Raw genomic sequence first — 21301 nt, 5'->3', positions numbered from 1 at the left:
TTATACCACTCTGTGTTCAATCTGAGGGCTGCTCCCTCGAGACCTGTTGCCGGCAGCTCTCCCAAAGCCGCGGAATTTAACCCGAGGACAGCTTTCCCCAGATGTGATGGAAAACATCTGGCCAGCTGCTTGACTACAAGGCTTGGCTGTCCAGCCCCCAATGCTGCTAACCCCCTGTAACACTCTCAGCCCAAGCCAAACCCCTATTGATACCTCTGATAAAGAGCAACCAAGGCCCTTTAAAGGAATGTGAGATTTAATAGTTTGATGTACTGATGACTGATTTGAACTGTTGCATGAAAGAAAATGGCATGAAAAGACTGCTGAGCAGCTTCCAAAAAGCCAACGTAGAATGGCTAGAATCCACAAGCGTCATTCATTTTTTTATGTGGCTGAAATAAAGAAACACCTGTATACAACATTATAAGAGCAAAGAGTGTCACAGAAGTCCAGAATAACATATTTATTACTGATTTTTATTTAATTTAAAAAAGATTACTTGTAAATGTTACACTGAGTTCTACTGAAACAACATTCTGTCTCTTAGCACAGGTTAACTTTAGGCACACAAGAATGCAGACATCATTTTTGCAGTTGTAGCCATTGTTTAAATACAAAACAGAGAAGAGAGATAGAACGGGGAGGAAGATGTTACTTTAGCAAAACTGCACCGAAAGAGCACAGCTGAGGAAGAAAATACATCAAAACTGTCATTCAGCTCGATCGTTCCCGTGCGTGGGACAACAACTAAAGATTCCTCAAGTCCCTGTGTCGCATGTTACATAAAAAATATTACAAAATCCACTTACAAACCAAGATATCCTGGATTGCAAACCATGACTAGACCAAGTTTGGTTATGTTATTCCCTCACACAGTCACCAGAAGTACGAAATCCTCTACCAGTACATCAAAAATACATATTATAGTCAACATGCCTGAAAATATGGCACCCTTGCGTCTTTCATACTCAAATTTGGCTTGTGTGTAAATACATGAATAGCAATTTGTTTTTTACACGAGTGCTCAACAAAGTTGTAAAAGCTGATCAGTTTCTTCACATACATCAAATATCTACGGTCATGTGGACTTAATATTTGGTTTTTTCCCCTTGAAAAATACACATTAGGTCAGAGTGTGGTTAAGCAGTACAATAACTCAAAGCTGCAGTGACCATAAAAACAGCCATTACATCAACACAGCAAATTAGGATACTAAACAACCCTTTGTCCATGTCAGGGCTACAGCCTATAAGAGCCTATGTACAGCTTATGGTACAGGAAGGGAAACTGCTATCGGTTCTCACTACTGTTTTGCCAGAAATAGAGTAAGGTGGACAAAACATTTTACTTATTGCACACAAAATATTACTTTCAAGGGTTTCACTTTGTGCCAGAGAAAGCTATGAATCTGGTGAAGACTTTATGGGATTAATGTGGGTACCTTAATATCGTGTGCAGTGAGATTTCCCACTTTCACTGTACTGCCTTTCTTTGTCAGACCCACATAACGGTGGGTGGTCTTCTTTAAGTCATGTATGGTATTCTATGATATGAATTCAGTTTACAATATGTCTTTGTAGATGGAATAAGGGGACGATGTACGATGTAGAGGAAATGGAAATTAATCACATGTGCAGCGCCATCTAAAGATACAAGAAATTACCCCCACAGGTTGATGTACTCCCTATTAAAAGTTTTTTTTTTTTTGGCAGTAAAAGAATGTGATCAATCAGCTGTATGGTTCTGTACATGGTTTGTATTTGTACACTGACATGTGACAAGTCCTGGGACCTGTTCAATGGCACACAGGAATGGATACAAACATGGTTTTACAATAGTCTAGCAAATTACCTCTGACTTCTCAACTGCCCTCTGTGCTTCTTGTCTGAGAAAAAAAATAATAATATATATATATAGAAAATAATACAACATACAATCAGATTTATTTTCAGGTCATCCTCTTTTTGTGACACAGAGGTGAAAGCAAGTGCAGTGTTCAAGCTCGTCAGAGAACACAATCTGACACGCCAAGCCCAAAAGTTTCCCGGTTCACCTCAAAGTTGAAGCCATCTCGTTTAAAAGCGGATCTGCTCAACAGCAGATGAGTCGAGACCAGTCAAGCCTGGACTTTGTCACAAAGATCTGACCATGACGTTCTCTCTGAAGACTAAATTACCCTCCACATCACCACTGTTATACAGAAGTCTCTTGTGCACCAACGAGGTCTTCAAGTCTTTTTACCCCCAGGTTTACGAAACACCAGTAAAACATTTGACCAAATATCTGTGGCATGCAACCCACGTTAGGGCTCTCTTTGCCAAAAAAACAGTGGCACATGGTTACAGCTATAGTGGTGCCATGGTACATCTGATAAGAAGAAACTGGAGGAAAAACACAACCACAAGCTAAATAACTGCACATTTCTGGGCTCAGAGTGGGCACTAGTGCGATGGAGTCCAGAGTTTTGGAGCGGCTGGTGGTTTGGTGTTGAGCCCACCCCCCCACCCCCCAGACCGAGCATTCATGAACAGCAGTGGAAGCAGTGAGGGGAAGCCGCACTATGCCGTTGTGGGTACCGACACCTCCAGCAGGCGGTTGTTCTTGCGCTTGCAGGACACACTGTTGCCGTTCTTAGGGGCTCCCTGGATGAATTTCACGCACACTTTGTCCTGCTTAAACTGCACCAGAAACCTGCCACACAGAAAATAATCAGGCCCATCATAAAACATCATCCAGGTGGAAGAAAAAAGCGACAATAACCTGATTTATTCTTACTCGTCTGAGATGTCAATGTTGATCTGGTCCCGGTCTGCCGCGGTGGTCCCAATGCGGTGGAGCTTGGTGATGATTTCAATCAGGTGCTCACTGCTGAGTAAGAAGTCTCCTTTGACAGCAGAAGCTGAGCCCTACAGCAAAATAAAGATGAATCTTTAAATAAAACTTAATGTCTCAGCAGGCCTTATGAGAATAATTCAACATTCTGGGACATTTTTATTTGTTTCCTTGCCGAGATAAATGAGAAAATCAATACCATTCTAAGGCCTGTAATATATTTGGATAAAACAAGGCAGACTAGAGCTGAATCATAAACCATTAAAACTATACTTTCTCGTTTTCACCTCTTTGAGTCGGAGAGCAAAGAAGCCATCACTCTGTGTGCTGACTGACACACTGCTGAGGTCCGGCAGAGGGACGCTGGCCTTCACCTGGCCGGTTTTCTGGTCAGCCAGGACGACGCTCTTCTTAGTCAACAGGAAGATTCGAGCTGTGCCCTGCAAACAGCAGCAGAAACTCTTCACCCCAATGTTGGTCTAACAGCGTGGCACGTGTCAGGCAAGCAGACCGAAATAGGTTTTTAGATGCATTTTTTAAATGTCTCTTTGATGTCTATCTCTCTGGGACAAGGGTAAAAGTAAAACATAATACACCTGCCCAGATATACGTGTGCTGTCTGCTGGAACAGAAATACTGCCAGTTGTTAGGATGTCAAAAAACATCAGTGTGCTGTGTAGCAAGGTGAAATATACATCAAAACAACTCAATAGTCGTGTTCCACCCCATCTGTGTGGAAACGTGAATAAATCTCTGCACAGCACAACTTCACAGTGTGATCACAGCTTCTATTTTGGACTTTTCATCTCATGCACACAACACACTAAATGGATGCTATTTCTTTTATTGTGTGTGATGGTCCCTACCTTCCCATTCGCCCTGTTAATCTTGTTGACCACATCAGCCAGCAGAACCTTCTCCACCACAGCGCTGTTGAGTTTCTGATATTTGGGGTTTTTGCTGATCTCCACGTAGTCTCCTTTGAAGGGCTGACTCACACTGAGACAAAAGACAGTCAGAGACAAAGGCATCACACAGAAGACAAGATGTTTGACGCTTTACATTTAATATGGATTGAGAGATTCTTTTATCAGCTTATCGAAAAATAAGAAGGTCAACAGATATGGCTTTTATATACCAACAGCTTGAAATAAAGTGAAATTCAGGTACCTGCTTGCGTAGAGAGCCTTTTTATCCTTGAAGATCTCGCTTGCCTCCAGTTTCTCCTCATACACTGCCTTTTTCTCCTCTGTGAATTGGCCTCTGTATTTCTTGCACTGAACACAAACACAATAGAAGCTAAAACAATAAATATTGTATAAATACTGTAAATAAATATTAAATATTTTGTATCATCTATCCCACAATTTCTATTTTCAGGTATTTACTGTATTCTGCGATGCATTATATTATTGTCTGGTTATATTGTATCAATATTAACAAGATCATTGTCCCAGGAGTTGATAAAAGGTAAAAAACAACAACCAAAAAAACCCCCATCTTACTACACTCCTGTGATACTTGGCGTATGCAGTAGACAACATATAAAATGAGAGAAGAATTAAATGTGATAGGCTCTGGTTATTTGTGACCAACCCTCCAGAGATGGAAGATTCTCCGGAGCTCTGAGTGGACTCCATCCAGGAAGCGGTAAGGCCTGGCAGGCCAGTTCTTGTCTACGGGCGACATGGAGGGCATGGAACTCTTCAGGCCCAGGAAGTATTTTTGCATCTGGACACACACAAGAAAATTCAGTCTGGTTTCTTCACATTAAAGTGAACTTAAAACAACAATAACAACAACAACAACAACAACAACAAAGGACCAACATTCAAGTCCAACTTACGATTCTTTGGATGGTGAAGTCATAGATCTTCTTGCCTGCGTTTGCCCTGAAAAACTTTCTGTACTCTCTGCGGACCTGTTACAGCACAGAGAGAAACGAGAATAAACTGTCAATCCCGTTTTGCTCCTTTTTAGTTTGACATGTAACGGGAAAGAAAAGGAGTACACTGACAACAGGATGACAGCATAACACAAAAAGCACACTCAAATAATGGACATTTGGTTAGTCACAAACAATGAAAACCAGAACGGACAAAGTAAACTCCAATCTGTTGGAATTAATCCAAATTACAACGATGGTTTCAGATTAATTACTGAAAAGGCAATAACGGTCATGACGAAGAACCTTCAGGCTCACCTTAATTGCATAAATTGAGCTGTAAACAGGTGCATTTTAAGGCACAATGGTAGGCAATTAACATGACGGAAAATATTAACAGTGCAATAAATAAACAGTGGCTGGACAGAGCACGCAACAGACAGTCTGCAAAAAACTGGGACACACCTAAAGAGGAAGAAACAACAAATACTGTTGGACACACAAACAGTGCTGGTTTATGGGTTAGTTGAGCAGATGCTGATGATGCAGATAGAGAAACATATTAAGAACAGGACAGATCAGACAGACAGACAGACTCTGCCACATCATTCAGACATTGTTGCTGTAAATTAAGAGTTATAATTCCTATGGGGGGGACACACACCTGTTCCTAAAAAAAATCATCTGAAATGTAACTACAACTACAAAATGCAAACTATTTCCTGCCAAATAAAGTGTTAAATACATTTCTCTAGGCTACACAGGTGATGCAGGGGAAGATATCCTGCAAGTCCAACAAGGCCTGCTCTGCAAGGGGAACTTTGAATTCCACATAGGGGGAAAACAGGAAATAATTTGACTAATATGAATATATCAAATAGCAAATCATGTTACATACCAGTTTTTGTAATTCCTTGCCAATTTTGCTGGTTTTAATCATGTAAATATTTAGACAATTTAATACATCAACGTATAACCACATAATTACTTCTGAATATGAGCTTAACCTCTGAAACCTTTGCATACAAAGCAGCAAACTATCTAGACTAATGGATGAAGACTGATCACGACACTGGGCAGAGACTGGCTTCTTGAAAAATGACAGCAACGATGGTTGAGGAGGATGAGGAGGATGAGGAGGGCCAGAGGTGTTGAGTAGGTGGCAGACTTGGTGATGGCTGTGCCGTGGGGCCGGTAGGTACCTTTAGTCCCTGCCAGTAGGCCCAAATCACAGCGACAGCGTGCTTACGCCTGGCCTCCTCCTTCAGCTTCCTGAGCTCCCTGCGAGCCTGTTGGAGAGGGGTGGACGGGAGGAGACAGAGAGCGGACACAGATGAAGCAGGAGAAGAAGAAGAGGCAGACGCTGTTTTGCCTAAGATCGGCAAAACCAGACAGACAGACAGACACGCGCGCACACACACACACACACACACACACACACACACACACACACACACACACACACACACACACACACACACTGAAAACAAGCCCATAGAGAGTTGACCATGGAGAGAAGCTGTAAAAGTCCAGCTCTACTGCTCCAGCCTCCAGTAGCAAATATGGAACACTGGGTCATATCAACGTTTATCAGGGAAACTTCTGAAAGAGAAACAGACTTGGTGCTTTTTAGTGAAACTATTTAAGAGTTATTAGAGAAGACTCATACAGCAGAGGTCACCTCAGAGGTATCCAAACATGACTGCAATGCAAAGATGAAACATGCATTCGCTACGCGAGAAGAGGAAGTCATGCAGAGAGAGCAGGCAGCATTCAGGCGGTGGACCATGGCCCTCGGAGGATGATGCTGAAAACACGACCAAAGTGTGACATCTGTCTGTTCCCGGTGTGTTTTGTGTTTGACTGTATCTTCCAAGGAATAGGGTTGTCTACGTAACCTTATTTTACCAACTACTACTTACATTAGTAAATGACAATATCACTTAGACAGAACGGGTGGAAATGACCATTTTGGCCTCATTAGTAAGAATCCCCTTTTCACCTCAGCAGTCAGGAGCCTGTTCTCAAGGTCTACGATAAACTGCTTTAAACCATATATTAAATGTTTGGAATGAGTCGAGCAGACTGATGGGATATGTTAAGGATTTTTTTTTCAGGAGTGGAGATGTGGGGGGAGGGGGGGGGGGTTTGATGGAGGCGGCAAGTCAACAGTCACGGCAAGTCAAGTCAACAGGCTTCCCAAATACCTTGGTGCCCTGCCAGCCGGCCCAAATGACCGAAACGGCATGTTTATTCCTCGCCTCCTCCTTCAGCTGACGCAGCTCCCTCCGGGCCTAATGAAGAGCGGTGGCAGTTGTGGAGGAAGTTAATTTCAGTGAGAGTCAAAACTAAATTGTCCCAGGAGATGTACAGAGTAGTTGGGACAGATGAAATACTGACGAATAACAAGAAAAGATGTGAAGCGATCGGACATTCTCAACTCATGAGTGGTGCTGTTTGATCATGTTTAAGGGAATTAAAGAATTTCATTATTGCTGACCAATAAGAAGCCCTCACTTTGCCAAGCGCAAAGTTCATATACATCAAAGAACAGAGCATCTATGATGAGTCTGGTTGGTTGAGTCTGGCAGGTTATAAAACTTTGATATACAATAATGATTTTTAATGACCACCAAGATTAACTCAGATGATAATACAGTTATGTTTAGTAAATATTGATAAGATAATGGTATATCGTGTGCCTTCAGACTACAAAGTCTTCTCAGTGGCACCCATACTGGTATAATTCTATGTTTATCAGAGCTTCCTGGAGTTTTGCTGTCAGCATACGAGTATATTGAAAAGAGGCTTCTCAGCAGGAGATTGATGATTTACTATGTGCTATTTACTCTGAGTGGCAGGCAAACTGGGGTTGAACTAATTATTAGATTATAGAAGATGTGGGACACCATGTTGGACTGAAACCAAACTGAAAAAATACAGAAGTTTAAAACATTTGAGCTTTGGATCCAAGTATACAATTAACTATAATACAACATCACAACTTAAACATGTTAGTTTGCGGACTTTACAGCTACAAAAACCAGACAGGACAAACAACAGAAAGGCTCAGTAATCAGGCCAGTGGCCTGACCAAGGTTCATTCAGCGGGGGTGCTACTCTATTAGGCAGTTTCATAGTGAGAATGGGATGGGATTGGACATGGTGAAAAGGGATGGCAAGACAGCTGGGACAGCAACACACTACGGCTGGGTGGAAATACCTTGGTTCCCTGCCAGTATGCCCAAATTACTGTCACAGCATGTTTATTCCGCGCTTCTTGTTTTAGACGTCTCAGCTCCATCCGTGCCTGGTGGGATGCGGTGGGTGTTAGGGTAAGACAGGTTGAAGATGTGAGGAGGAAAGAATCGAGAAAGGAAAGTTGATAAGGAGCAGAGGGGGGGAAAAAAAAGATAAGTGGAAGTTGTGTGATCAGCAAAAGAAGCAGGACTTAAAAGGAAAACAGCAGCAATAACATCAAGGAACAGAATTTTTGCAATACTGCGGTGTCATTAGGCTGCAATACTGCACACAATGAGAAAAGTGTTTAAAGCAATACTGTCAGGAGTAGTCTTTCTCAGCAATATTAAAACAAGCCCAGCCCGGCTGATGTGCCATCAAGGTAAACAGCTCAGTCTGTGATGTCCCACTCTAATGCAGCAGTACCTGTGTGCCGTGCCAGAAGGCTGCGATGGTGGTCACTGCCTCCTCACATTTCTTCTGATGCTTCAGCTCTCTCAGGAGTTTGCGGGCCTGGCGGAAACAAGCAGACATTTTTCATTTTGCTGCTGTCATGATTTCTGCACGGCTGCGGCTACATTTTATTCTAAATAAAGTGAATTTCAGCTGCGCACCTGCCACCCTCTGGTGTACGACTGCACCACAGTGGTGGCGCTCTTGATCTGCTGGTACTTCTTTTGTTGCTGCGAGACGGAAAAGAAAAATATTATATTAAGAAAACTGAATATATCAATGACTGTGTATCTTGTTTTACTTAATTGTTTTGAGTGCTATTGATCAAAGGGTCTCACCGCATATCGGCGGTACCAAGCTGCGACCACTATCTGACTCTTTTTCAGCAGCAGGAACTGGCGGCGGCACTTCCAGCCACGGTAGATCTTCTGAATGAGCGTGGCGAGGTCTTGCAGGCACTGCCTCCTCCTCTCCTCCAAGGAAAAGAGCTACAGAAGAAAATGAAGTGCACAATATAACAAGACAGCACATGTACACACAGACAGATGTCTGTTGTCAGCATCAAAATAAATTTTTAGAAGGTAAAATATATTTTTAATAAGATGTCAGGGAAACAACCAACAAACAGTGAAATCAAAAGCCCAACCTCAAGGAAAAAAGTTAGAACAGAAAAACTTCGAGGGGAAAGAAATCAGGAAATCAAATACAAATATTTTATTTAATCTGAGCAAATACTGATTCAGTAATAACAAGAATAAATTCCAGCCCATCTGCTGTGCTTAAAGCAGGGCAATTCAAAAAAACAATATCCTCTTTATTAAGGATGTGACAGCAGCTTTTACTGTCTTGCTGTAGGTCAGTGATTTTTGTTCATCTTTGGGCAGACTGCCTTGGGCCTTTTGATACGAGTTGAATACAAATGAAAAGTTCCTTAATTTTTTTTTTATCCAACCTTTCTTTTAATGGACCTAGAGAGCTTGTCAACAAAATCTTATTTCATCTTATTATGTCTTGCTCTTTATGTTCTGACACCAATTTCTCCAAACACTGCTAACAATTAAGCTCGCGGTGTGACTATATTGATTAACAACCAAAAAAATAATAATTGTGGAAACCTGGATCAAAACCTGCTTCACTCGACTATATGTTGGTGATTGCGCAGTTGCAGATATGTAAAGGAAATAAGTTGATCTGATAGAAAAAAGCAATTATAGAAGAAAAAAATTCTCCCAGAGTGAGATCATGTTATTCCAAGCTCTGTTTGGTCTTCTTCTGGTGGGGGGAGAAAGTACATTCAAACGCTTCAGGCTCGAACAGTTGAAGAGTCCTGCGAGCGCAGAGTAAAGAAGCTCATTTCCCATGTTATAAGGGACAGCTAAGTGAAACCATGTGTTTTCGGAGTGGTGGTTGCATGCTAATTACTGAAGTGGGGGGGCTCGAAGTGCAGCCCACCCTGCTTTACAAACATCTTACATGAGAAAACAGGGCAGCTGAGCACACTGGATTTAACTTTTAGACTTTAAAACAGCTTAATCTACTAGAACAACCAGCAGATGTCATGACTGGCAGGAAAAAACAAGAGTTTAAAGGATAAAGAGGTGCTCTGTCTTTGAACAAATGTATGCATTTTACCATTCTTGGGTTCCTGATGAAGATCTTGGAGCGGCCATAGGAGAACTCTTCTGCTGGAACCTGGAGGTCGGCCATCAGGACCTCCACCCCTTCCCTATGGGAAACCAGAAGAAACAGCGGGGTCATCTATAGCACACTTGACACTGCAGGAGGCCTTACAAAAAGAAGAATGGCTATAGAGAAGTAGTGAAATGATTTAGACAAAAGAAAGGACAGAGGAGACCAGCACCGACGATGTAGAGACAAAAAGAACAATGAAAGAAATGTACATAGAGAAATATTTAAGTAGAGACTACAAACCAGTACTGAAACCATACAGAGCACTCAGAGATGGCTGGATAACAAGATACCGGCGTGTGGAAGAGCAGATAGGAATCAGGGATTTTACCAGAACAGTAGATGAGAAATGCAAGTCTGGCTGATACAGAGTGAAGGAGACAGATAAGGATAAAATGTCGGAACATGTTGTGGTTCAGAGGCTGAACGGCTCCTTTCTGTCCAACAATGAACGACTGGTGAAAAAACTGCTGCTGGTTTTAGATAGGACATTAAGACAAGTTTCAGGTGTAGTGCAAATATTTGAAGCTCTGTTTTTGTGAAATGTATGAAATAATAAAGTTAGATTGCAGTAACAATACCACCAAAATTAAAACAACAAGACCGCCTTTCTCTAACACGACCAGGTTTACATTTACCTTACACTATGATTTACTTCTTTAAAAATATATATAGTCTGTTGAATAAAAATGTTGTCAAGTTCCACTAATTATTTTCCCCCTTTGGGCTTTGTTTATCTCGGAAAAGTCATCGGAGCCTTTTTCCCAGCAGTAACTTTCTTCACACTCACACAACTACACACAGTCACACCTGGGAGCTGACCACTCCAGCTCCAGTCTATTAGCGCCGGTCACACACACACTCCACTGGGAGTAGTCGAAAGTTCAGTGCCTAAGCTAAAGACACCTGGGAGCGTTTCTCAGTTTCCTTGCTCACATTTTCTCACTAAAACCTTGGAGGGATTTGTTTTGGCGAGCGTCCAGTGACAGGAACTCCCTCTCCCCTCCCACCTCCCCCGAGATAAACACAACCATTTACCTGGCAGGCCCCCTCCAGTGTGGCCAGGTCTTTTTGCAGAGCATCTTGTACCGTTCCAGGCATGGCTCGTACGGCTGGCGGAAGGCATAGCCTGCTCTCCTCACGCGGACGTTCTCCATCAGGCCCAAGTAGCGCAACTGATGGCGGACCAGAGAATCGGTGAAGATGTGGGAGGCCTTCTTGTCGTTGGGTTTGATACATCTGGGAAGCGAGAAAAAAGGTTGTACACATTCGGGTTAGACTGATGTGCAGAGGTTATAGTACTCATAAAAAATTCGAGAGACATAATTTAAGACTGATACACACTGAAATACACAAACTGTATGATTGACAGGATTAAATTTACCGGATGTAGTTTGGGTTCTTGGTCTGCAGGTTCCTCATCAGAGTGCCGACTGATGCTCTGAACTGGGATCCAGCAGTCGGTGGTCTCTTCAGGTTGACTTTGGTTGGGTTGCCTTCAGGGAACAGCTGTTTGATGAGGCTGTGATTGGCCTTGAACATGGCCTGTGACAGGTCCCGGTATAGCAGGTCGTTGTTCTTGTCAACAAAGCCCTCGACACGGTACAGCACCTTAATACAAAGTAGAGAAACAGAAAATACTAAAATGTATGTTCTTTGGATTTATCAGACAAAGAAGCAAAATCTCTAATTTTGAATATACTATCCTGACTGCAAACTGACTGCCAGTTAGGATTTTTGATTACTCTATCACACGCATAAATAATAATAGCCTATTACATAACTTGACTATAAAAATACAGTGCATCTTGCATTGTAAATCTTGCGTTTCTGTGCATAGTCTCCAGTACCTTCCCGGCATAGTGCTGGATGCGGAAGCAGTTGTGTGGCAGGCTGTGGTCGGTGAGGAACTTTGAGTTCTTGCTGAGTCGACTCTCAAAGTGCTGGTGTTCAGCACAGATGGTGTTCAGTTTGTCCAAGAAGGTCTCATCGGTGACTGTCCCAGGCCTCAGGCACTCCTCATCCAACATGGCCAGGATACCATTTTGGTTCTAACAAAAAGTGGTGTAAGTACAAGCTAATAAAATAGCAGATAATGAATTGTATTATCTTTTCCTTACTGTTTCATGTCTTGCAAAACACAATTTTGATGCTAAAAGGCCCATAATCCTGGGGCAGACACTTGACATAATCATTCCTGTACTCAACGCTATTTCAAAATAAAATGACTTTAAATGTACATTCATGTTGAATTGTTTTTTATAGTCTTCAGGGACTAGGAAACTGACTTACATTCTCAATGAGGTCGCAGATAACAGCATTGTTGAAGTATTCAATGTTGGTCCACTCTATGCCCTGAAACAAAATACACGAAGGTCAAAGGTACAATAGCTTTTCTATCTTTTAGCAAATCTAACAAGATGTCCTTTTCACATAGGATGGACTTGTACAGAATTAAGTGGCTGATGAAATAACACTCTTCAACACGACACAGAGAACCTGAGCTATAGAAAAGACTGTATTAAGCTACAGACAGTGCTGCACAGTTTATTAGCCATAACCTAATTTACTGCAAAAAGCCCAACACAGCATAATGTGTAGTATGAAATTTCCCCTCGGGGATTAATAAAGTGTATAAAATCAAAATCAAATCAAAAAATGACTACCTTCTAACCTGATAGAAACTCTATCATCTGTGATAGCATTATAATATTTATCAGACCAAGTAGTCAATTTGTCACTGTATTGAGATTGTAAATGGCAGCAACATCTTCTGGGCAAAAGAGCTAGACGCACATAAATACCCTTGCTTGTTATTTCTTTGAGAAATTTAGAAACCATTCTAATGACAAGTCAGATTTTGGAGTGAAGAAAGATCAATGCAAAGCACAAAAAAAAGTGCACATAGCGTCTTTGGAGAGGAAAGAAAATCATTTTACATCAAGCTCTTTAAAGCTGGCCACTATTCGATCCGCTCATGGATGTCTGGATTGAAATAGCCAAATGGAAACAGCCCCTTAAACAGGCCACTGTACCTTGAAACGTCTATTTTGCTGCCATCAGCTTCACAGCTGCTAATGCGTTGGGAACACAGGTTGATGTAAGCAGTTGATGTGACCAACTTTTTTCGAGGGGGAGGATGCACCGAAGGTGTGGCTTAAACTGACGAGTGACTGGTCACATTCCTGGTTGGTAGTCCTCCTTTCTCTCTCCAGCCCTGCAGTATTTTCCCATGCAGTACACTGGACACAGGCCAGGAGTGGAATATCATTGGTGGTGGTGGTGTTAGTGGGGAAGGGGTGTGGGGGTCACCGCTGCTGCACTCATACGCAGAGCTTTGAAAACAAACAGTGCTGCAAGGCCCACAACGGGGAGTGTTTACTCTCCGTGGAGTGAGGGATCATTTCCGTCCCCGAGGGTCCACAGAGGGGAGACGGGGAGAGAGTAAATGGATAGATGGGACAGAAGACACGCATGAAGGACAAATGTGTTTTGGTTCAAGGACAAGAATGTAGATTTATGTGAAACAGCAGAAGGAGCTAAAGGGATGAGTGACACGGCCAGGTTGAGCTGGTGCTGCAGGGGTCTGCCGTAATGAACTGTCAACACAAAAGATTGAGTGCCGACATGTTGAATGATGCAGATGTACAGTTGCAGGTGAAAGAGCACTACCAGGGCAACAGGCTGGCCTCCAGAGGTAAATTCCCCCTTGAGTTTACTCCCTCCACTACTCAAGCATCCATGTGCAGATACACGAGTGAAGTGTGTTGTATGTGTGAATTTACGGACTGACCTCTCTGATGTACTCTTCCTGCTCCTCACGCAGAGTCAGCTCGATGAAGATCTGCTGCAGCTTCTCGTTGCAGTAGTTGATGATGAACTGCTCGAAGCTGTTGTCCTGCGAGGGCAGAAACAGGAAAAAAACACAATTAGCTCCAGCTATTGTTAACATGTTGATCATCCTGAAGGTGATGGAACACAACTTCTCCTGCTACTACGTGTCTGTGGAGCTGTCTGATGAAGGACTTCTCCGATTAGAAAGGTGGAGTCTGGAAATATCTATTTATTTGTTTGCAGCGTGTATCACAAACCGCTGCAACTGAGAGATTCATGGTAAATATCATCCCAAATTCTTCTCCTGCTTTGCTGTTCTTAATATTTTTAGGGTTATATTTAATGCTCATCCCTACGAAACATTTGATTTTTCTGCTACAATTTCAAAGATTAGTCAGCTGACTGATGCTGTCATCTTTAAATACATTCTGACGAACTTGTCTGCTTAATTCTGTTTTGCATGCAGCTCATGTAGTCTTTTATTAAAAAGGATGGGAAAGATTATGCTTATAGATATGATTACATATTTCACATGACCAAATAAGTTCCCTGGAACTGAAAACTACATTCACAAATGATGCTACTGGTCATGGAAACCTCAAAACTCAAACTGGCCTGGCATTTATCTAACAACATTTTAAAATAAATGCTTGATCACGTTTGACTACGTACACTGACATCTATATTATTCAGCTGTCGGGGCAGGATCTACATTTTCAAAGGGTGTGCATTGACATATGAAACTAATAATATTCAGTATAAACAAACTACAACCTGTAGATCATGAGGCTCACCTAACATTTAGTCAATCTGGAAAGTGAACAACTGATACCACTAAATATCACTGTTGTACCAGATGATGATAACTTGCTTTATCAGAGCAAGTTCCTGTAAGCCATCATCGACTTCATTAAACATTGACAGGATCTTAACCTTTCAACAACCTCAATCACTTTCATGCCCCATATCACCCATTTATTATTGTTGTTGGCAATTATGGCCGTTGAGTGGTGAGTCACGCTTCTTGGCAGATGGCCGTATTGCACGCTTGGTTAGTTTTAACATTGATTTGCTAAGGACAAAACGGTGGTTAGAGTTTTAAAGCAGGTTTAGTCTAAGAGCTCAGAGTGAAGGACAACGTTTCTTAGAGACCAGGAAATGGGACACAGCTGCAGGGAGATCAGCTTTTGATTTTAAATCTCCATTTCCTTTTACTAAGAAACCAAAAGGTCTTCACCCCTAAATACACACACACACACACACACACACACACACACACACACACACACACACACACACACACACACACCAGCAAATTAATATATGTCTAGTTTCAAGTGGCAGAAGATACCAGGCTGAAATATGAAAGCAAATATTTTACTTTTAAAGCTTTGATGTTTTATGACAAGTTGTAAATAGCAGCTTTTTTATTTTTTTATTTCACTTTATTAATCCCCGAGGGGAAATTTCTTGAGGAAGTAACTGTCTTAAAACTACATTTGAAGTTAATGGTCTCATTTCTCAGAGGTGTTGGTACATTTTCTCCAAGGTGAGGGAAAGTCCTGGCATTGAATACTATGTGTTGCTATGTTACAAATTAAAAATCAACCAGGGGTAAAAGTACAGCTGCTTGCATATACTTTACAGGGAGATTAGATTTGTTCATGATTATCTTGGTCAAAAATCTCCTTGCATTCCAGTTAGTTGTTGCTAAATCTGTACAGTACCATATGATCATGGCAAAAATGCAAGATAATAAAGTTGCCATACACCCGTCTTTTTAACTATACTGTCAAAAAACAAAAACAAAGCAAGGGCTTAATTTGAATCCATTGAAGAAATATCTCCACACTTATGGAAATACATATATTCTCTTTCTTTTCAGAGAGTTAAACAAAAAGATTGGTACCACTCTTACACACATCTGCACAGTAAATATGACGCTACAGATCCTGTAAATTACTTTTAGCTTAGCTTAAAATTGGGATGCCAGAAACAAAAACAGCGAGCTTAGCTCTGCCCAAAAGTTATGGGCCCACAAGCACCTCAAACTAATTAAGTCATTAGATCTGGTTTGGTTAATCCACACAGAAAGTGTAAAATTGACACGTAGTTTTACTGGGTTTACAGTATGTGCCGTACTATTTCTTAGCGGGGTGCAGTGACTCCCTGGGGTCTCCAGAAAATTACTGCTCCCAGCCTCAGTTTGTTACTTTGGGACAGAGCCAGGCAAGTGTTTCCCCCCTCGTTTCCCACTCTGTCTGCGGAGCAAAGCCAACTGGCTGTTGGTGATCATCACATTTTTGTTTAAATGTAACAGTGCCATCGATCTTCTCATTTAATTCTCAGAAAGAAAAGGAATACATATATGTCCCAAAAAAGTGAACTATGTCTTTTAAACTAATAGCTTTATAGTTTTACTGTTTATAAGCAAAAATTAAAGACATTCGAATACAGCCACAATACAGTGACTTGACAGTTTATTCAGTACACCGAGCTAAAATTATGCAACAGCAAAAAAACAAAAAAAACCAAACAAACTATTCTTCTTAACCACTATTAAGTTTAAACTCTTTGATATGAAGAGGGGAAGAGAAAATGCTAACAACACCTCTCGATGTACAAGTCAGCGTTTAATCCACAATCTGCAATCTTCATAATTGTAGGATTTATTGCAGGCCTATTGCACAAGTTTTAGCCAGGTGTACTGATTAAACTGGTGACTGAGGGTGTGACACGATGCAAAGGCTTCTTTAGCATCCCTTCAGCTGTGTGGCTATACGCTGCACACCAGGAGCCCCGAATCGTCTTTAATGAGGAGCTGAATTAAGTCAATAAAAGGAGTTCGGATCACGGCATGCACACTGGCACAGCAAACAGGCCGGTGCAGGTGTTACTTACTCCATCCTGGTGACCCAGACACAACACAACAGTCAGAGGAGAAGAAGGACTTGAGAGTGAGTGGGATGAAGAAGCAAGGATATGAAACAGACATGAACATGTGGTGGACTGAGGGCATCAAGCAAACGGGCAAGAAACATTTTACTCTACTCAGTTATACAGTGCACTGCTTTTCACACGTGTTTGCGTGCACACACTTATTTACAGTACATGCAAAGCGTTACCCATAGGGCTGGCGCTGTATACTAGAACTGTATAACTTGTATTAAATGCATACTGTTTACTGTGTAACACATTTTGACGGTGTGTCCATACACATGTATATGATGTGTTGAGGATGTATGATTTTCTCTATGTGCATTGATGTTGCAGCCATTTTTCTGCTGTGAAATGCTGATTTTACTGTTGAAATCACGTTGCCACAAAAATCATTTTACCCCTGGGAGCAATAAAGCCGAACTAATCTGATTTCAGTGTGATTTACCAGCTCTCAGTTCTTGCTGATAAGCTCCATACAGGTACCAAAACATTCACGCAAACAGCTGAGGGCCGAATTCTTTTCCATGTAACAAAAGGCCTGGGTGGTCCGATTCTGTCTTTTTGTGGCTTATCAGGACCAAAAGGAGTTGGTTTGATCTGACATTTCTTTTACCTCAAATATCTCGAAGCCGTAGATGTCCAGGACGCCCATGACCTTGTGGCGAGTTTTACCCTGTGCCTGCGGGGAGACATTTATTGACGGCATTTGAAATACAGTATGACAGGGGAGAAGTGTGAGCTTAACTTGGCATGAAAAAAACATTGAAAACAAAACAGAATAACTGACTTTTTCAATTGAATTAAAATAAATAATACTCTTACTTTTATGCTTTCGTTGATCCTGGTCACCAGCCAGCTAAAGAGACGACTGTAGAGGTTTTTGGCAAGCGCATCTCGAGCATAGTAGGCCTATGGATAAACACATTGCTGATAAATATGCATGAATTAATTTTCTTTACATCTCTGCAGACCCAAAATATGTCCTTGGAAAAAAGCTAATTAAAAAAGCTAAAACTCAAGTTTTAAATTTAGGCAAAGAAAAACAACCTTCTCAAATAATAAAAACTTATATTAGAGAAATTAAAAGGAAACCACCAACACAAGCGAACATGAATGGTAACATGGGTATTATAAAGTCTGGTTAAATCTCTACACTATTTCCTTTTCTGCTTTTGGTCATAGAGCATCCATGTTTTATGAACAGTCTGTGTGAACTTGCTAACCTCTAAAATATGACCTATATTTGAATTTCCAGGAGGAATCTTGCTCATCTATAATGGAGAGGTTTTCACGTAGCACTGACATTGATCAGAGTCGACAGCCAGTGGGGCAAGCCGAGAGGAAGAAAGGGTCCTTTATCTTTTTATGCACTGTGAGAGTGTGTGTTTGTGTGTACGTGTTTGAACGCCGACACAAGTAGGACAGAAATGAGCGGTTATAACAATTGCGAGTGTAAGTAGTCTCTGACCTGGGCCACATTCAGGGTGGTGGAGACTTTCTCCATCTTGGCCTCCACTGTGCGGTAGCTGAACGCCCTCTCCAGCACCGACTGTTCGGTCCCCAGCAGCTCACACATCTCCTTCAAATCTACAAGGCAAATTTGGAAGCAAAATTACTTCTGCAAAGAGATATTTTCCTCACCTTTTCATCATTGTTGTTACTCGATGTTTTATTATGCAGCTAACATGAAACTGGAGACAGTATGCAGGCATTTTAAGAGCTAAATGGAAACTATAACATATTTTAAGCTTTATTATTCCTTTTAAATGTAAAAAAACAAAAAAACAGTAACAGTGGAAGACTGAAAAAAGTAATTTTGCAAAGTAGGAACACAAGATTCAAATCTGAGTAACATGTTGCACATGGACTGCTACAATTCAGCCTTTAATTTATATTTGAAATAAATATTTTCTTTGGAAAAGTGGCAGTGAGATGAATTGTGTCACTATCAGCCAGGAAAAAAAAATGTAAATATAATATTTGCCTAAAGAGAGCAGGTAGTGATAGTGCACACAGCTCTTGTCATATAACACAAATATTTGTTGAGCAGGAGAGTGAAGCAGCCAACAGGGGGCAGCGACTATGGATAAAGCAACTGAGCATGCAGGTAAAAAGAGTCCTACTGTATGTAAATAACATTCACAAACTATCAGAATGAAAATGCAATGAACCCGTCTAATCCAATCATTACTAACCACACGGCCAGCTAAGATGACCACAACTACTGTACATCATGCTGAAGACTCATTTAAATCAAGGTTGTATCAGTTGTAAAAGGATCCCACTCACCGTTTTTGTCTTTGATGCGACTCTCGTCGCTGCCATTGCAGCGCGACTCCGGCTTGAACTCGATGTTGCCGAGCTTCAGCACCGCAGCTACCAGCTCCAGCACCGACTGCACCTCATCCTCCATGAAGCCCACGATCTGCATGGCATTCTGGTGGAGGTAATAGAGGATGAAAATGAAAAGAGTAAGTCACTAGGCAACATTGTATACTTCAATGTTTGGACTGCAATATACAGAAAGGTTTAATGTTACAGCTTGGAATATTTGACATTATTTGTTGTTGAATCATTGTGGGAAACATGGTAACAGCTGCAGAAGAAAACTCGGCTATAAATGAAGGATCATTTGTCACTGTCAGTGGCTGTTAACCCACCAGTGCTCTAACATTATTATTGCAGCCTGTCAGCACTGTGGCTCATGCTTTTATGACAATGAATTTGACAAACAAGGCTTTACACATTCAGTATAAATGTCTCCTCTAAGATTAGATTCTCTTATTACTACACACATCATCTATTAAACTTGTATTTGTGCACAGTGGAAAAGTTTTTTTGTAGTTAAGTACAAATAAGTGGTGCACTGATCAAGTTGTGTCAATCAGATCACCAGGCATTATTAACCTTTATTAAAAAAAGACAGAACTATATTTTGAGGGACTCCAGGATAAACAAAGAGTGAAATTATCTGTTAGAATCTTAAATCGTCCATCATACTCAATCGCAAAATATGAAACAACTTCCTTTTTAAAGCTCACAAAACAGACAATAAATGAATTGGTGAATTTATAATTAAGCCAGAATTATAGAACATAAATTAAAACTAAACTAAATGTTTAAGGGAAGAAAGTGAGGCCATCTCTAACTGCAGCCGAGAAGGCCATGTGGTGGGACTCATTGTTTGGAGGGGAATGTCCTCTTGGGTTTCCGGTGGTGAAACACAGCTCTCTGTGTGTGTGTGTGTGTGTGTGTGTGTGTGTGTGTGTGTGTGTGTGTGTGTGTGTGTGTGTGAAAACTCAGTATGAGAGGTGATGTGAAGCAGGATGTGAAATTCAAGGAAAACAGCACATTGGATTGTGACAGAACAGACTGCAAAGGGTTAAAACAGCAGCTGAGAAGAACATGCCGGAGCATGACTGACAACAAAACAGTAAAGCAGACAGTCTCTCTAACAGACACAACATCCTACTGTATGTCTCACCATCAGGAGAAGTGGCACTGCACAGACAAAATGCTGCTTTGTATGTGCACATTAATATTTCAATAAAAGGAAGCAGCTGCTTTTTCTTCTGTGGTTTTCCCTGAAGAACTGCGCTGTTAATTTTTTATAAAATGTACATGCACTTGGAATTTTCCATGTCTAATCAATAGTTCAGTTTTCACCGGCACATACAAGTTCAAAGTTCACCTGGTTTTGCAACAGGTGGGTGGAACACTGGTGAGCATGGGAGTGTTTTCGCAACCTTTTCTACACTTTGTTAGTTTGCTATTTGGGAGATAAGGAAAATTTCTATAAGGCCATACAAATATCAACCAAGACAAATATTTATTTGTATGCACTACTCACTCTGACTGTCCTGAAGTTGGCCGCATCATCCAGCCCGTTGACTGCGGCTGAGTCCAGGCTCAGGTAGTTGTACTTGCTGAAGTCCCGGTCCAGCTTTAGCTTCTCTGTGACACACAAACCATGCTGTTACTATATAAACTACATTTGTTGAAAGCAGGCCTACAAAGCACACTTGAAGCCTTATTTCCATTAAATGCAAGTTACACACACACGTAGCTGTGAAAAAATAAAACGTCTTCTAATGGTGGTAAATTGCTGCATTAAATTACCGTCTAAAAAATACACTTCATTGTTCAGGTAAGAAACTTGAGAAAAATTGGTGCAACCTGCACACCACCCAGTGTATGCACACACACAGAATTATTGCGGTGAACATTATTCTAGGAGATCAAATTGCACTCTTAAAAGCGCCCCTATCAACTAGCGAGAAAAATCTATTCCTCTTGTGGGTGTATGTGTCAGATTTCATTAGTGAGTGCATTAACTACAGCTAAACCGAACCCCTCTGATGTGTACACTCCAGAGTCAATGACCATTATATTGTTCTCCTGTGTTCAGGACATAACACAATGCCCTCT

At 41.3% G+C, this 21301-nt stretch overlaps 1 protein-coding gene across 2 annotated transcripts in view; it reads right to left on the bottom strand.

Moving 5' to 3' along the window:
- Nucleotides 1-455: 455 nt before the first annotated feature.
- The window catches only part of myo1b (myosin IB), a 58218-nt gene continuing 37372 nt past the window's right edge, over nucleotides 456-21301 (bottom strand). The window contains exons 9-32 of one of the 2 annotated variants that reach the window (XM_069154746.1): nucleotides 20724-20827; nucleotides 19163-19310; nucleotides 18342-18460; nucleotides 17696-17782; nucleotides 17487-17552; nucleotides 13893-13997; nucleotides 12392-12454; nucleotides 11950-12150; nucleotides 11484-11710; nucleotides 11138-11338; nucleotides 10043-10136; nucleotides 8749-8898; nucleotides 8572-8640; nucleotides 8384-8470; nucleotides 7941-8027; nucleotides 6925-7011; nucleotides 5920-6006; nucleotides 4679-4753; nucleotides 4429-4563; nucleotides 4003-4109; nucleotides 3699-3831; nucleotides 3120-3272; nucleotides 2776-2906; nucleotides 456-2691 (exon numbers count right to left, since the gene is read on the bottom strand). In XM_069154746.1, coding sequence (XP_069010847.1) covers nucleotides 2559-2691; nucleotides 2776-2906; nucleotides 3120-3272; nucleotides 3699-3831; nucleotides 4003-4109; nucleotides 4429-4563; nucleotides 4679-4753; nucleotides 5920-6006; nucleotides 6925-7011; nucleotides 7941-8027; nucleotides 8384-8470; nucleotides 8572-8640; nucleotides 8749-8898; nucleotides 10043-10136; nucleotides 11138-11338; nucleotides 11484-11710; nucleotides 11950-12150; nucleotides 12392-12454; nucleotides 13893-13997; nucleotides 17487-17552; nucleotides 17696-17782; nucleotides 18342-18460; nucleotides 19163-19310; nucleotides 20724-20827 — 2849 coding nt within the window. In that variant the 3' untranslated portion in view covers nucleotides 456-2558. The remainder of the gene's footprint in view (nucleotides 2692-2775; nucleotides 2907-3119; nucleotides 3273-3698; nucleotides 3832-4002; nucleotides 4110-4428; nucleotides 4564-4678; nucleotides 4754-5919; nucleotides 6007-6924; nucleotides 7012-7940; nucleotides 8028-8383; nucleotides 8471-8571; nucleotides 8641-8748; nucleotides 8899-10042; nucleotides 10137-11137; nucleotides 11339-11483; nucleotides 11711-11949; nucleotides 12151-12391; nucleotides 12455-13892; nucleotides 13998-17486; nucleotides 17553-17695; nucleotides 17783-18341; nucleotides 18461-19162; nucleotides 19311-20723; nucleotides 20828-21301) is intronic. The other variant, XM_069154747.1, reaches the window with a different exon arrangement.

The sequence above is a fragment of the Embiotoca jacksoni genome, unplaced genomic scaffold (genome assembly GCF_022577435.1).
Source record: "Embiotoca jacksoni isolate LCO1_2020_lvr unplaced genomic scaffold, fEmbJac1.0.p SCAF_2, whole genome shotgun sequence".
NCBI lineage: Eukaryota > Metazoa > Chordata > Actinopteri > Embiotocidae > Embiotoca > Embiotoca jacksoni.
This window is presented reverse-complemented; position numbering and strand designations above follow the sequence as displayed.